At 63.4% G+C, this 15,727-nt stretch overlaps 3 protein-coding genes across 4 annotated transcripts; 1 reads left to right on the forward strand and 2 right to left on the reverse strand.

Annotated features, from left to right (window-relative positions):
• Positions 1 to 370: 370 nt before the first annotated feature.
• Positions 371 to 4,721, reverse strand: ZBTB48 (zinc finger and BTB domain containing 48). The gene is made up of 10 exons (XM_065854952.2): positions 4,305 to 4,721; positions 4,026 to 4,222; positions 3,366 to 3,477; positions 2,903 to 2,995; positions 2,568 to 2,654; positions 2,321 to 2,475; positions 1,829 to 1,965; positions 1,275 to 1,439; positions 1,068 to 1,156; positions 371 to 988 (listed from the first exon to the last, which is right to left on the reverse strand). Exons 1-10 carry the CDS (start codon positions 4,701 to 4,703, stop codon positions 698 to 700), a joined length of 1,725 nt encoding a protein of 574 aa, XP_065711024.1. The 5' UTR covers positions 4,704 to 4,721; the 3' UTR covers positions 371 to 697.
• Positions 4,722 to 4,831: 110 nt separating this feature from the next.
• Positions 4,832 to 9,636, reverse strand: TAS1R1 (taste 1 receptor member 1). 2 transcript variants are annotated; one of them, XM_071798273.1, is made up of 6 exons: positions 9,434 to 9,636; positions 8,525 to 8,825; positions 7,513 to 8,277; positions 7,133 to 7,345; positions 6,671 to 6,791; positions 4,832 to 5,757 (listed from the first exon to the last, which is right to left on the reverse strand). In XM_071798273.1, the coding sequence occupies exons 2-6, from the start codon at positions 8,780 to 8,782 to the stop codon at positions 4,832 to 4,834; spliced, it is 2,283 nt and encodes a 760-aa protein (XP_071654374.1). In that variant the 5' UTR covers positions 8,783 to 8,825; positions 9,434 to 9,636. The 2 variants fall into 2 exon arrangements, with proteins under 2 accessions (XP_071654374.1, XP_065711020.1); XM_065854948.2 differs by lacking the exon at positions 9,434 to 9,636 and adding an exon at positions 8,906 to 9,054.
• NOL9 (nucleolar protein 9) lies at positions 9,164 to 15,125 on the forward strand. Its single transcript, XM_065854949.2, has 12 exons — positions 9,164 to 9,370; positions 9,450 to 9,675; positions 9,835 to 9,962; positions 10,070 to 10,208; positions 10,367 to 10,463; positions 11,123 to 11,220; positions 11,960 to 12,121; positions 12,311 to 12,584; positions 13,196 to 13,307; positions 13,673 to 13,850; positions 14,430 to 14,563; positions 14,804 to 15,125. The coding sequence occupies exons 1-12, from the start codon at positions 9,179 to 9,181 to the stop codon at positions 14,930 to 14,932; spliced, it is 1,869 nt and encodes a 622-aa protein (XP_065711021.1). The 5' UTR covers positions 9,164 to 9,178; the 3' UTR covers positions 14,933 to 15,125.
• The last annotated feature ends 602 nt before the right edge of the window (positions 15,126 to 15,727 follow it).

The following is a 15,727-nucleotide window of genomic DNA, read 5'->3' on the forward strand; positions in this document are numbered from 1 at the left end:
TTTGACTGCATGTTCCTCATTCCAGGCCTGAGATCCAGCTAAACCGGAGCCTTTCTGCCTTCTCGGTGAGTAGAAGAGGGAGACGGGAGAGAGCGCGGCTGCGATTTTGGGCATGGGGGATCTTCCCCCACCCTGGGAACGCTCAGGAAACGGTTCCCGGTGTCTCAGCAACCCTGACTGTGTAATTCCAGACCAGTGTAAGTCCTTACACCTAAAAATGGGAGCTTGGAGCATTTTCCAGCTCTCTGAGATAATGTGTTAAGTAGCAGTTAAATTAGTTCACTGGTGAGCGGGTACCGCAACGAGCAGAACCGTGACAAAAGAAAGTACAAAAAAGGCACAAATGAACAGACAATCCTTTCAGCAGCCATTGGTGGGAAGGGGCAGAGCTTTAATGGGAGGGAAGGGAGCGCAGCCAGCCCTGCGCCACAAACAGCCCATCCAAAAGCCCTTCACAGGATCACGCAGACTGGGTCACCTCCTGCCACACCGCGTGTGGACGTTTATTTAAGCAGCTGTTCCGAGCACCTTGGTGTTGTTTTAATTTGTGACCCAATGGTGACTTCATTGTCCCCGTTTCCCTGCCCGAGTGGCAGGAGGGGAAGGGGCGGACGCGCCACGCGAACAGACCGAGCGCGGCGGAGCGGCTGCAGCCAGCGCTTCACTGTGTCTGCAGGAAGGACGCGCGGGGGTCGCGCTACGTCTCACAGTCTTCAGGAATCGTCGTCGCTATAATGAGCGACTGCTCTATCACATCGGCTGTAGAGAAGTTCTCATTTGAGCAGAGTCTCTGCACGGGGACATCGGGCAGGGAGCCGCGGGACAGGGACGCCACGATCACCTCGGCCGAGCTCGCCTCCAGCTCCGGGGGCTGCAGGGCCCCCACCACGGCCTTCTCGTCCTCGATCACCAGGTTCCGCAGCTTCCGCTGCCGCGGGTTGTAGTTCTCCACGCGGTCGTGGATCTCCATGTGGCGCCTCAAGTGAGCCTGCAAGAGAGGGGAACAGGGGCTGCTGAGGCGGCTCTGGCGCGGGCGCTCGCGGTCCCCGGGGCCGGGGGACGCTCACCTGCCGCGTGAACTTGTAGCCGCACTCGGTGCACTCGAACTTCCTCACGCCCTTGTGCCGGCGGACGTGGACACGCAGCTGCTCCACAGCTGGGGAGGCAGAGCCCGTTGGGGGCAGCGCCACCGCGCCCGACGCGCCGGAGCGCGAACCCGCGGGAAGGCAGGTGGGTCTGAGGAGACGCGGGAGGGCTGGAGCCCCGGCCGTTACCTTTGAAGGTTTTCCCGCAGATCTGGCAGAAGTGCGGCCTCCCCTCCTGGTGCCGGCTGGCGATGTGCCGCAGCAGGGGCCCCTTCTCGGTGAAGCGCTGGTCACAGAACTCGCAGCCGAAGGGGCGCTCCCCGGTGTGGGTGCGGTTGTGCTTGTCCAGGCTCGCTGTTGGGCACGGGGGAGAGCGGCTGGTCAGTGGTGCGGTGCGTGTCCCCCGTCCCGTGCTCGGGGACACACGTGCACGGCGCACGGGTCTGCGCCCCGCTGGGAGCAGGGCTCAGGAGCGGCACAAGCAGCAGCCTCCTGGCCCAGGCTGAGCCGTGCTGGGGAAAAGGCACCAAGTTCTTCTTCTTTTGTGCCATGAGGGTAACAGAGATAACGGGAACGTGCCTGCCTCGGGTCAGCAGCGCTCGCAAGAGCCTGACTGTGCCCCTGGGGAAGGCGGCACAAGAAGGGGGTCTCCGAGCAGAGCTGCTTTCTGGGGACCCTGGAAGTGGAGCGTGGTGCCCGGCGCTGCTCACGGTGCCCGGCACTCCCGGCCGCACCCCCGGTACCTTGTGTCCGGAAGGTCTTGCCGCAGAGGTGGCACTGGAAGGGCTTCTCCCCGGTGTGCGTGCGCAGGTGCATGTTGAGGTTGGCTTTCTGCGTGAAGGCGTGGTGGCAGAACTCGCACACATAGGGCCGCTCGTTCCTGGGGGCAGGGGAAACGTCACCTTCCCCTGTGCGGGTCTCGCCCTGCGGGGCAGCTGTCACCGCGCACCCAGAGTTCTTGGCATCAAATCCCATGTCACCCCATCTCAAACTACAGTATTTTGGAGCTCTGAAGAGCTCTGGTTATCACCTGTGTTAACAGTCACACACACAGAAGTGCCAACCATCCACACTCCCTTTGGCAAAGAGGAAAGAACGTGGGTTGGCCCCTCAGTCGATTTCTGGCCAAAGTCTCAGCCCAGCGCCTCGGGGCGGGGGAGCTCGCTGCCCCCAGCACCACACGCAGCCAGGATTGCCGGGGAGATGGCCGGGAGGACACGGGTCCCGTCTCATACCTGTGCTTGGCCTTGATGTGCATCTGCAGGCCATTGCGGCTCGAGGCCCTGTGCCCGCACTCCTCACAGACAAACAGCTTCTCCCCCCGGTGCTTGAAGGCCTCGTGCAGGCGCAGCTCTGTCCGGGACAGAAAGCACTTGGCGCAGGTCGAGCACTGCAAGGCAACAGGAGCGCGGGGTCAGGCGGCTCGTGCGCTCACCCGGAGCGCGCCCGCCACCCGACCCCTGCGCCCGCCGGCCCCCTCACCGCGTGGGGCTTCGGCGCGCCGTGCAGCTTTATCATGTGGCTCTGCAGGTCCTTCTTCTGCATGAACTGCTGGGCGCAGGAGGAGCACTGGGAGACAGGAGAGGGGGTCAGGCTCCGGCCCCCGCAAACAGCGCTTTCAGGGTGAGGAGGGAGCAGGGGCGCGCAGGCAGGGAGCAGCGCTCTGGCTGGGAGCGCGAGTCCCTGGGGAGGCGCAGCCAGCACCAGCTTTGGTGCCTCCCCAGAGCACATTCCAGCTCAGAGCGGGTGCTCAGCTCCCCTGGACAGAACCACTCGCCCCTCTGCTCTCATGCCAGCATCCAGCAGGCGCTGCTGACCTTGTACGGCATCTCCCCCGTGTGAGACACCATGTGCAGCCGCAGCTCCATCCGCCTCTTGAACACCTCCTGGCAGATGGAACACGTGAAAACCTGCAAGAGACGGGGAGACATCGGCTGCTGCAGAGCCACGAGTGCCACAGAGCCCACAGCTCACGCCAGCACTGCGACCTGGTTATGGCATTTAACCTGCGCCACAGCAAATGGGATCCTTCACTGTACTAAGAGGATCCTTGCGTGCTTGAAAAGCACAGACCAAAGCAGAGCTGTCTGGTAAATCAGACCAAAGCTGCGGGCACGCTCGGCAGGCCCGGGGCGCCCTGGCTGCAGGACGCGCTGCAGGGACGAGGGGTTTGGTTGGGGAGCTGAGCGTGAGCGGACGATGGCTGGAAAAAGGCTCCAACTCTGCTCCTGCAAAACAGCGCCCGCTCTCCAGCCCTGCAGCGGCAGCTTCCGGGCGTACCTGCTCGGATCGGTTCATGCAATTTCTGGCTTCGTGTTCCAGGAGATTCTCTTTTCTAAAATAACATTTGCCACATTTGGAGCACTCAAATGGCTTCTCTCCAGTGTGTTTCCTAGGGAGAACGCAAACGGAGAGCACCCGTCACTGCCTGCGCGGCAGCAGCGCCGCAGGAGCGGGACGGGGAGGGCCCGGCAGCTCTTACAGCCCAGCGCCAGCGTTCAGTCGCCCCAAAGCCTCCATCCCCGCCGGCTCTGCCGACCCCACGGGAGCGCAGCCGAGCTGCCGGTGCCGCTGTGCTCCACGGAACCTCTGTCTCGCGGGGTGAGGTTCGCCCCTTGCAGACAAGCGACGCTGCAGCTCGTGCCCTCCCTGCGCTGTGCCCTCGGCCAGCGACCCCCAGGCTCCCTGCAGCCTGTGCTGCCCCTGAGAGCCCCCAAGGACGATTCGCCCTTGCCCGGGTGCAGCCGCGCACCCCCGGACAGCCCCTCAGCGCCGCCTTTCCCAGCCCGGGGGCTCCGACCCCGTCAGCGGGAGCCTGGGACAGCGGCTGCGGCTCTCGGCTGCGGTTCAGGGGGCGCGATTCCCCGGCTCCGGACGGCCCCCTGGGGCGGCGCGGACCCCCGTGCCGTGCCGCGAGGGAAGGAGCAGCCGAGCCGTTACCTGTTGTGCACCTTCAGGTAATATTTGCTGAGGAAGGTTTTGTGACACGTGGGGCACTCGACCGGCTCCACCGCCCCCCTCCTGCCGCCCGCCGGCCCCGGCCGGGGGCTCTTTCTGCTCCGCGGGGCCTTTTTCCCGGGCGGGGCCTCCCCGCCGCCGTCCCCGCGATCGCCGCCGCCCGCCGCCTCCTCCGGGGCCTGCAGGGGAACGGGCGGGTCACGGCGCCGGCCCCGCCGGGCAAGCGGCCCCTTCCCGCCCGCTGCCGCCCCCCTCACGCACCGCGGCCCCGCGGGGCTGTCCCGGGGCGCTGGGGGCGCGGCGGGGCCGCGGGCGCGGCGCGGCGGGGCGGAAGGCCCGGCACAGCGCCACGGCGTCGGGCACGCCCAGCTGCTCGGCGGCGGCCAGGAGGCGGGCGCGGTTGTGCGCGGTGAGCGCCAGGCGGCCGGTGTAGAAGAAGTCGAGCAGCAGCTGGAAGGTGTCGGCCAGGCCGTCGGGCAGCGCCACCGGGCCGCCGGGGCCGCGCGCGCGGAAGAAGCGGGAGCAGCTCGCGAGCACCGGCCAGTGCGCGCGGAACTCGCGCCCGCCCACGCCCAGCGTGGCGTCGCAGAACTGCCCGGCCGCGCGCTGCCGGTTCAGCTCGCGCAGCACGCGCACGCTGTGCGCCGCCGCCGCCGCCATGGCCGCGCTACCGGGCTCCGCGCAGCGCCGCCATCTTGGCAGCGCCGGACGTGGCGTCAGGGCGCGCCGGACGTGGCGCGCGGGCGGGGGCGGCGGCCGGGGGCGGGCTCGGGCGGCCCGTGGCCGGCTCAGGCGTCCGCCCGGCGCCGCGCGTAGCTCTGGATCGCCGTCCGGAACCGCCCGCGCGTGTTGAGCCGCGGCCGCAGCACGATCACGAAGGCCTTCGGCAGGAAGTAGCCGCCCAGCGCGGCGCCGAGCACGCAGAGCCCGCCGAGCACCCGCGCGGCCGCCTCGGCCCGGCCGCGGAACGCGCCCCCCGCGCAGAGCGCGGCGGCGGAGCCGGCCAGGTGCAGCAGCAGGCTGCACGTCAGGCACTTGGCCTCGTTGTAGGCGGCCGGCAGGTCCTTGCCCGCGTAGCTGAGCGCGAAGCAGCCGGCGCTGAGCAGCACGGGGAAGGCGGCGGCCGCGCTGGCCGCGCCGCTCGGGCCGCACTCCAGCACCACCCGCTCGGCCCGCACGCCGTAGTCCCGGCGCGGCGCCGAGGGGCTGGCGGCCTCCGCGGCCAGGCACAGCGCGGCCTGCGCCGCCGTGCAGGCGGCGATGAAGAGCGGCGGCCCCCGGCGCCGCAGCCAGGCCGCGTACAGCGCCGGCCAGCGCGCGTTCAGCTTGAAGATGCAGAGGATCTGGAAGGAGCGGGTCGCCACGCACGACAGGAACACGGTGAAGCCGAGCGCGGAGAGCGGCACCCGCAGCAGGCACGTGTGCCAGGTGGGCTCCCCGAAGTAGCAGAAGAGGCTGCTGCAGGCACAGGCCAGAGAGCCCAGCATGAGGAAGCACATCTTGCCGCCCGCAGACTTGACCACCGGCGTGGAGGTGTTGAGGGCAAACAGGACGGCCAGGGCTGCCATGAGCAGCAGCAGGAGGACAGCGAGGGTCAGCAGTGCCCAGGAGAGCGGCTCGGACCAGGACAGGAACTCCACGGTCCGCTCGAAGCAAGCTTCGCTCCGCACCGGAGCCCACTCGTCTGCCTTACAGGACTGGCAGCTGTAGAGATCTGCAGGGGACACAAGGCCAGGTGGTGACAGAGGCACCTCGCACCCCACGGACCACGGTAAGAGATCTGCCGCAGCAGAGCACCCTGCCGGGGTGGCCCCTGAGCTCTGCGAGAGCTGCCAGCGCCTCCTGCCCCACGCTTTTCCCTTGGGCGCCCCAGGCCTTGGGGAGCAGAGGGGGCTCTTCTCCTGAGCCCCCCGTGCACTTCCCTGAAGTCCATTGCTCGGGTTGAAAGGTGCAACGCCCACAGGAGCACGGCTGGAGGAGCAGAGGCTCAGGGGCACACAGGCTATGGGTGGAAGGGACTTGTGTGTCCAGCAGGAACCTGCAAAGGCTGGGAAGGGTCTGCAACTGCCCCCCTGCTGCAGGCTTGGCATGGGACAGTCACGTTTGGGGGCTTCTTGCTCCTTCTGCCACCAGAACTGCCCCCTCAGCCCATGTGCTGCCAGCAAGGGGTTTGTTGTTGTGGCCGGTGACTCTGGGACAGGAGATTTCCTGCCATCTGTCCCAGGCAGGGGACATTTCCATACACCAGCTGCTGGTGACTGTACGGTGCAGAAGCCCCGAGTGCCACCTGGGCACAAAGGCAACCAATGGGTCAAAATTTGCCTCCTGGAGGATGTGGTGCAGGAAACGTCCCTCGTCCCCCGGCAGTGGGAGAAGGGGCTCTGTGGGCAGTGCTCCCCGGAGAGCACAGGGCGTGTGTGGACTTTGCATACCCACGGGTGAGCAAACAGGAGCTGGACCGACCACGTTCAGGTCAGCTCGGAGGTTTTACTGACCACAGGGAGGAAGAGGGAGCAGGAGGGAAGCGGCTGGGAACAGCTGGACGGCAGCAAGGGGCTGAGAGGAGGAGGAGGCAGGGCACGGGCAGGGGAGCCGAGCGGGAGGGAGCAGCCCCCGGGTGTACTGACCCGATCTGTTCAGGAAGGTTCCCACCGGACAGGCCACGCAGCTGAAGCAGCACTGATGGCGGCTCTGCCGCAGCCGCCACTCCCCAGGCTGGCAGGGCGCGGAGCACAGCGAGGGGGGAGCCTGTGGAGCACGGCAGGGTCAGGCGGGCAGCAGGACACGCGTGAGTGCCCGGCCGCGGTCGGGCAGCTTGCTGCCAGCGTTCAGGACACGGCTGTGCTTCTTACGGAGGGGTGGGAAAATGAGACTGCTCAAAGGTAAAAATAGGAGCCTTTTCGGTTCATGTGCCCTGCTTGGTTTTCGGAAGGGTGAAAGCTGATACTCAGAACACAGGTCGCCCCCCCGCACCACCACCATCTGCCCTCGTTTTTGTCCTGCCGCAGGTGAACACCCCAGAGCTGGCGGTACCGGGGCGGAGCTGGCTCGGCAGTCAGCAACGCGCGGGGTCTGGTGCAGCACGGTACCTGGCGATTGCTGGTGTGCCACAGGATTTTGCCCTGGTCAATGCTCAGCCTGTCTGGGTTCACACTGAAAGTTCCTATCACATCGAAAGCCCAGCTCGGGCCGCTCCAGTTCCACATGATGATGTCATAGCCCTTATGAATGTCCCCGTTGGCATCAAAAGAGATGCGGCTCTTGTACAGGGTGAAGTTTACTTGCTTAATTTTTTGCAGGAGCTGTAAAACAAAGTAGGAGGAGAGCCCATCCCAATGAGGATGGGCGGCTGAAGCCCATAAGGCTTTCAGAGGGGCAGAAAACCTTGGGTGCAAGGGGAAGATCCTTCCCTGTAAGGAAGGATCCTCAGGGATCCTCCTCACGAGGAAGATCCTCACGTTGCTCTCACCTGCCAGGGATAGACGGTGCCTTTGCTGCAGGCCCCCGAGGCACAGCCCAGCAGGTCGTGGAGGCCGTGGGCCACAGCATATACGGCTGAGTACACGCTGAAGGCGGCCTGGGCGTCGTACACGTCAGGGGTGCTGGCGAGCGAGCGGCAGTGGGTGCAGCGCTGGGTGCAGTCCAGCTGGGCGCTCCCCCCACCTGCTCCCGCACTGCCAGCGCGTTCAGCCTCGCTTTCCTCTGCCGCCCTCCACGCCTCGAAGCGCTCCAGCATCGCGGGCTCTGTCTTCTCAACCAACGTCCCGATCACTGGGCCGATGCTCTGGATGCCAGGCACCTGCCAGATGGTTTGGGCTACCGACCAGTCTTCAGAGCCCACCCACACCATGCCCGTGACGTTCCTCTGCACCACCACCTCAAAGAACAGGTGCGCGCTTTTTCTGTTGGAGAAGACGACAGTGACGTTGACCCTGATATCCACAAGAATTCTGACCAGGTTGTGGAGCTCCGGGCTGTTGGCATCCTTGTTGGTGGGGATGATGCCTCGGTAGGCGACACACACGTCGCTCGTGCTCAGCAGCTCGTAGAGGGCGTCCAGGCCGTCCCTGCCGTAGGCATTGTCGCTGCCCAGCAGCGCGACCCAGGTCCAGCCGAAGCGCTGCAGCAGCAGGAAGATGGCCTTCACCTGCTGCCTGTCGCTGGGAATGGTGCGCAGGAACGCGGGGTACAGCCGCTTCAGGCTCAGCGTCTCCAGGGACGCTTCGTAGCTGATCTGCAAAGGGAGCCAAAGAAAGGCAGTTGTGCTCCCTAAGAGCTGACAGCACGGGCAGTGCTGGGGCTGGGCAGGAGCGGACCCGGCGCAGAACGCGCTGCCACGAGAGAAGCCTTTGCAGGACGCTGAGCCGGCTTCGGCTCCCGCCCGCCGGCTGCCCCGGGACAGCGCAGAGGGGCTGCGTTTGCTGCCCAGCCCGCCCTCCCTCCAGCCATCGCTCCTTGCCTGCCAGGGCAGTGGCGCTCACCTGCGGCACGAGGAAGACGCCGAGGATGGCGGCGGTGGTGAGGGCCAGCTGCGTGCTGTCCGGCCCGATGACGGCCACCGCCTCGGGCTCGTAGCGTTGCAGGGCGGGCAGCACCTGGACCTGGCGCCCGCGGGCGAGGGCGTGCAGCGTGGCGTGCAGGTTGGCTGGCTCCGAGCAGGTGTCGTGGATGTCGCAGCCCAGGGTGACATTGGGGAGCAGGGCGCTGGAGTTGTTGATCTCCTGCACCGCGAAGCGCATGGCCTGGGACAGGTAGTAGCCGTGGCTCTTGAAGGTGGAGGCGCTGTGCAAAGGCAAACGCGGCGTTCAGGGAGGAAAGCGCGCGTTTGCTGCGGGGGCAGCGGGCAGCGCGCCGGGACTCACGGGTCGCAGCCGCGCAGCAGCGGGCGGGCGGGGCCCCGCGGCGGGACGTGCACCGGGAACAGCCCGGCCAGGCGGTAGCGGCCGGGGGAGCCCGCGGCGGCGGCCGCGCAGAGGCAGAGCAGCGCGGGCAGCATGGCGGGGCGGGCGGCGCGGCGGGCGGCGCCTCTTAACGGGGCGGGCGGCGCGGCGGGCGGCGCCTCTTAACGGGGCGGGCGGCGCCGGGCGGAGGGGCGGCCCCGGGCGGGCCGGGGGCGGGGGCAGGCCGGAGCGGCCATGCCCGCACGGCGCGGGCTCCAGTCCCGCCGCCTCCGCCGGGCCGCGGCCCGCGGGGGCCGGGAGGAGGCGGCCTGGAGGGAGTTCGCCGCCTCTTTCGCCCGCGCCGGCATGGTGCCGCCGGCCGAGCCGGGGCTGGTGGCCGTGGAGTCGGCGGAGGGCGCGGCCGTGCTGCTGCTGGCGCCGCGGCAGGTGAGCGCCGACCGCCCGCCCGGCCGCCGCGGCTCCCTGCCGCTCCCTGCCGCCGCCGCTCACCTCTGTCCGCCCGCAGGTGCTGACCTTCACCGGGAAATGCCGCCTGCGCTGCCTCTACGGCGCCGTCCGCCTCCTGGGCTTCGCCGTGTCCCCGCACCAGCCGGGGCTGCCGGTCTTCTCCCCGGGCACGCACTGCGCGCTGTCCCTAGAGGCGCTGCCCGCCGACCGCCCGCCCGCCGCCGCCGAACGGCAGCTGCGCCTCGCCGCCCGCGCCGCCATGCGAGCGCACGGCGTCCGCCGCCGTGAGTCCCGGGGCGCGGGGGGCGCGGGGCTGGCGGTGCGGGGGGCCCGGGGGGCCCGGGGCCGCCGCCATTTCGCGTGCGGGGGGGCGCGGCCATTTTGGGTGCCGTGCGGGCGCCGCCATTTCGCGCGCGGCTGAGGCGCCCCCGCTCTCCGTGCAGCGGAGCGGGTGACGGTGATGGCGCAGTTCTCCCCGGGCTGCACGCTGGTGCTGCTGGAGCACCTGGACACGCCGGTGACGCGGTTCCTGCTGAGCCACCCGCCGCTGTCGCGGCTCTTCGAGCCCCAGGTGAGAGCCGGAGGTCGCTGCGCGTTCCCGCCCGGCGCGCCGCCGCTGTCCGCCGCGCGGCCCCGAGCCCGGGACGCGCCTCTCAGCGTTTTTCTGCTCTTCTCTAGAAAAAGGAAGAATCCAGCTTCACCCCCGAAGACGCGGTGCTGGCGGCCGTGGGCATCGTGCCGTGCAGCGCGGAGCGCGGGCTGCTGGTGTCCCAGAGCATGCTGGCGGCGCTGGAGGAGCTGATCCGGGCGTGCTGCGGTGAGCGGCGGGGCCCGGGGGTATTGGGGGGTAGACGGTTTTTTTCCACTTACTTAAAATATATGGCAGACCACAGAGTCTGTGGGATGTCTTGGACACACTGGAATAGCTGATCGCGTTGGTCCGTTTCAGAGTACGTTGTTTTGATTTTCTTGCAGCGGAAGACGAAGGTGTCCCGGTGGTCCTGGTGTGCGGCCCGAAAAACACTGGGAAGTCAACATTTAATAGATACCTAATTAATCTGCTGCTGAACCAGTGAGTCTCTTTGTCTTCTACAAGGTTTTCTGAAGTGGGGCTTAGGAGAAGGAAAAAAACTGTCTGCCCAGGTCTCAGAAAAGCTGTTAGCACTGGGAGGTGGATATCTTTTAAAAACAACAAAATTCGTAAAAATAGGCGTTGTCTTGGGCTCCTTCTGTACCGGTTGCCTACTGGAACGTTTCTGTGAAATATTGCTGAATACTCGGAGCAGGGGAGCTGGTTAAACACTGAGCAGTAGAAACCCAGTCAGTTGCGGTTTGTTAGTGTCTTTGAAGACGCTTGGCAGAGCAAGGTGTAGAAGTTTCCTCTCCTGATCGCCACACACTTGAAATAAAGAGGATGAAGTCTGTGGATCGTAGGTGGCTGGTCTCAGGCGCCCGTTGCTGCGGGACGGGCTGTGCTGACCCGTACCGCCTCACGTGTGCCACCTGCGCCTGTTAAAGCTGGCTGGGAATGGAGCTGCTGCGACATTAAGCTGTAGCTGAGCCTTAATACCTCTTTAGGTGAGAGGAGAGAGATGAGGGGTGGTTTGATTGTGTTCAATGATTGAATTTTGAAGGTGTGGAACAAAATCAGATTGTGCTGCTGATGTGTTCCAGGTCCTGTCCTGTTTCTTTTTTCAGCAGACACTAATACTCAGGCTTCTTTCACTGCAGCCTTCCCTCAGTTGAATATATGGAGTGCGACATAGGTCAGACTGAATTTACACCTCCTGGATGCGTGTCCTTAAGTAACGTAACAGAACCGATTCTTGGTACGTGTTTTGCCGCTTTCCGCAGTTGCCGGAAACCTGTTTCATTTCCAGAAGGTGCTTTCTGAGCAGGGACTGCGCTGTAGGGGAAGCTGCCACATCTGTCAAAGGTGCACAGAAAAGAAAACAAAGCTGGAAAAGTATTCTTGCTGGGGCATCTAAGCTCCGTGTGAAAATCTCCCTGTGCAGCGTGGAGCTGTTCTCCCTGCTCGTTTTATCTGGTTTAAAGAGAGGAGGAGATGGCTGTTGAGCAGGTGGAGCAGGCTGTGGCACGTCAAAGTGGATTTTCAGCCTTTCAGGTTGGAAAGCTCTCTTTGGGAAAGTGTCCCAGTTTTTAGTATCTGTAGATAAAACAAGCTGGAGAAATACCAGGTGGATCCACACGGGTTAGGAGCTGTTATGGGCGTTAGAGCCTAGAGCCACAGAACTTGCTGCTGTTGGCGCTCTGTGGGTGATGTGGCCAGGCGGGTTTGCTTTTTGGATCATCTGTCCTAGGAGACTCTTGGTTTGAAATTCACAAATGTGTAACCAGTGATTCAGATTCAAACAAACAAAACTCCCAGGTGGAGTCTTGCAAGTGACAGAAGTTTTTCCATAGGTGCAGGGTGTACAAGGAGGGCTGTTAGCGTGTGAAAAGAGGACAGGTTATTTCAGGAGGGAGTTCATGTAGGTGCTACAGGGATGGGAGGCTTTTTATTTCACTTAACTGGAACCAAGAGAGGTTTGCTGCTTGCTTTTGCAGGTCCACCATTCACTCATCAACAAACGCCACTTAAGATGGTGTATTTTGGACAGACCAGTTGTGAGCACGACACGGAAAGATACCTTGATGTCGTGAAGTACGTGTTCAGCTCCTACAAGAAAGAAGTGCCTTTAATCGTCAACACCATGGGCTGGGTGAAAGGTAAACAGGGAGCTGTGTTCTCCAGAGGTGCTGCGGCAGCCCGCTGATGGTCGCAGCGGCACAGCGCCGCGCTTTCTGGAGCGTGCGGAACCGGAGAACAGCGCTTGCCCCCCGCGACCTGGCACTGGGCTCCTGCGGCAGCGTTCTGACCGTGCAGCAGCAGCAGTGGTGTGTTCTGCGCTCCAACAGGTGAGGGGCTGCTGCTGCTGATGGACCTGCTCCGGCTGCTGTCGCCCAGCCACGTGGTGCAGATGGACGTGTACGACTGGAAGGCCATGGCCCCGCTCACCCCCGAGCACGTGCAGCTGGCGCCTGGGCTCTACACCAAGGGCCGGCAGCCGGCGCGGCGCGGGCCGGCGGGGAGCTGGGCGGCCGGCGAGGGCGAGGGCGACGCGGCCGCTCCGGAGCACAAGCTGCTGTACGTGCACCCCGAGTTCCCGCGAGCCGGCGTCGCAGGGGAAGCGTAAGTGCAGAGTTCGGTGTTACCCGAGGGGCGGTGGGCTCAGCGAAGTCGTGTGGTCCTGACTCTTGCTTTGGCCTTGAGAGCTGCCAGACTGGTCAGTTATTAGTTCTTAGGGGTTGTGTGTGAGCGTTTGTGCTCTCTGGGTGTTTTGGTGGGAGGTGGTTTTGGGGGGAGGTTTGTATGGGGTTGGTGTTTTAGGTTGGGGAAGGGAGGGCACTGTTCCTTTCTCTTCTGCTCCCAGTGACTGCTCTCAGTTACTTTTACACTGGGCATGACTTCCACTTGGAATCATTTAATATTATGTCATTTTTTCTACTTGGGAGGTTCCTTACCCGTTATCTAATAACAGAATTCATTAACAGGGTGGTAGGGTTTTTTTTTTTTTAATTAATGCCTTTTAAAAGTTGAAATAATACCTCCAAGAGATCACAGGATTTAAGGCAATAAAAATATAGCTGTAAATTTTCTTCAGTGATAGAGTTTGACAAGGTAAGCATGTGTGGAGCAGCGGGCAGCGCTGCCTGGCGGCCGCGGGGTGCTGGGGTCTCCGGTTTGAGTGGCCGTGTGCGGATGCGCCACCTCTCCCTGACGCGTCGCGGTTGCTTTTGCAGGCGAGTGCACAGCAGCATCCTGCGTGACATGGCCATCCTGGGCTACCTGGGCCAGCTGCAGTCCCCGGACCTGGGGGCGGTGCTGCCGCTGCACAGTCTTGTGCCGTATCAGGTAAATGGGCGTTTTTGGAAGGCGCAGGTGTTGCAGGGAGCCCGGCTTGTAGCAACTGACAGTTGAGCTTGTATTGAAAACGGGTTTTTGGAAGAGGGAAAAGCTCTGTACTCTACAAGAAGACAAGAGGTTCGTTGGATGTGCCTGGCAGTGGGGTTCGTGTTGGTGTTGCTGTGGCAGGTGTTTCTGTACGTTCAGCTGTTGGGGTTGGAGCGCTGGTGTTTGCGGGTGAGATAACGCCTGTCCATGGGTGCAGGCTGGGAGCTCCCAGGTCTGTGTACTCGGCGTTGTCTTCTCTCTGAACTCGAGCTAAATTGGTGTCGAGCTGATGAACGGCATTTTGTCTTCTTTTTTTGCCCCCTCAGGTACCTTTCAACGCGGTAGCGCTGCGGGTTATTCACACCGACGTCGCTCCCACCAACATCATGTACGCGGTGAACGCCAGCTGGGTGGGGCTGTGCCGGATCCCCGAGGAGATCCGGGGCCAGAGCGACGGGCCAGTCCTGCTGACGCAGACCCCGGTGTGCGACTGCCTGGGCTTCGGTGAGCCGGCCCCGCCGCCTTCTGACCGCTCGCTCTGGCGGGGCCGCCTGCTCCTTCAGAAACCGCTGGCAGAGCGGGATGAGATAAAGAGCAGTCGCGTGTTGTCTTTGATGACAGGCCGAGCTGCACGTGCTTTGGTTTTCATTAGCTTGTGGTAACAGCTATGGGGACCGTCACCGAGTGGCGCCTTTTGTCGCCTGCTTCTCTCGTAACGCCACAGTTTACTGCTTTCTGGAGTCGTGTTCTCAAAAGCAGATTCACACGGCTTATGCGAAATTCCTTGAGTGGTCTGTCGGTTTCCTTCTGTGGCTGGATTTAAGGTCCCTGTTCTGACGTGGGCTTTGCCGCTGAGCCCCTGGAGCTGCTGTGGGAACTGAGCAGGGACAGGCGGATTGTGTGGCTGTTGTCTGCGCTGAGGCGCTGGAGAGGCAGATACAGGATACAGCAGTGCAGATTTTTCTCCAGATGTGTCTTGGGTTCTTCTCTTGGTTCTGGAAGAGCCGTTTATTCAGAGCGCTTTGCCTCTGGTCGTGCAGTCCAAAGTTACCAGGTGAAGTTAAAACTGAACTGTGTTTTCAGGAATTGTCCGAGGAGTTGAGATGGAGAGGAAGCTTTACCACGTTCTGACGCCGGTGCCTCCGGAGAAGCTGCGCCTGGTGAACTGCCTGCTCCTGGGAAACATCGCCATCCCGAACTGCGTTCTCGTGGGCCAGGTGGGAGCCGCGCGGAGCCAACGGGAGCCGCCTGAGCTCCGGTTGCCCCGCGGCTTTTCCATTTTCTGAGTCTGAGGCGTGTGCGTGCCCAGAGATGTCGGGGCATCAGCAGATGGTTATCGCTCTGCAAGTTATCCTTAGCACATGGGAGCGAGGCAGAAGAGAATGTTGTTCTCATGTTTCAGATACCAGAGCAGGGTTTGTTCGGTGATAGCAAGTTGTTGTTTTTCCTCTTTCCAGCAAGGAATTGAGGGAGAGATCCCCTATGTCACCTCCGATTATAACTATAGCATCCTGGGGTCTGGGAAGCTGAAAAAGAGGAAGCATTTCAAGAAGAGGGAGCACACGTTCGAGTGCGATTACACCTGAAGGCTCGGAGATGTTGGCAGCGGGATTTGTTCTGCAGGGAGACTGGTGTGGTCGCGGGGCCCTGGTGCTGCAGAGCTCCGAGAGGCCCTGGGCAGGCGTGTCCGGTGTAGGTACCGCAGTGTGTCCGTTTTTGATACAGTTTTATATTTTCAGTTTGTATTTCGGTGTTTTGTAATAAACATCTATTTAAAAACGTGGGTTTGGTTTGAATTTTTGCTCAGCCTGTGCTGGAGTGGACGTGGCTGGTGGCCGGGGTGGTGCTGTGGGACACGCGCTCTGCCCCGCGGCACAAGCGGTTCTTGGGGTCACTCAGGATTTTGGGGAACGATGGCGGTGCTGAGGGCACAGCTCACACTGGCCATGGCCTGGGGCCATGCCTGCTCTGGGAAGGGCTCGTGCCCACGGCTCTGGTGTCACTGGTGTCGCTGCTCCAGGAGGGAGGAGCAGGTTGGACGATCCCGGGTGCTGCAGCTGAAGCTGCCGCAGGGAGGTGTCCGGTGGCTCTGCGCTGTGACCCCTGGCCTCGGTGACGGCCTCTGCAGCCTGTGTGGCTGGGGACGCTGCTGGGTGCTGCATCACGCCCGGCTCTGGCTGCACCCGCTGGTACAGCTCAATTTCAGGGCCATGGGTGCGGGCAGAGCGCTGGGTGCACCTGAGACGCATCTCCCAGATCGGGGAGAGGCCAAAAGGGTAAACGTGGGGAGGAACCAGCTCCCCTGTGCTGTGCAGGGCTGGGGACACGGGCTCACCCGCTCGTCACCTGCTCTGCCCCGCTCTGAAGGGCCAGAGGCGCTT

Source organism: Patagioenas fasciata, chromosome 23, assembly GCF_037038585.1.
Source record: "Patagioenas fasciata isolate bPatFas1 chromosome 23, bPatFas1.hap1, whole genome shotgun sequence".
NCBI lineage: Eukaryota > Metazoa > Chordata > Aves > Columbiformes > Columbidae > Patagioenas > Patagioenas fasciata.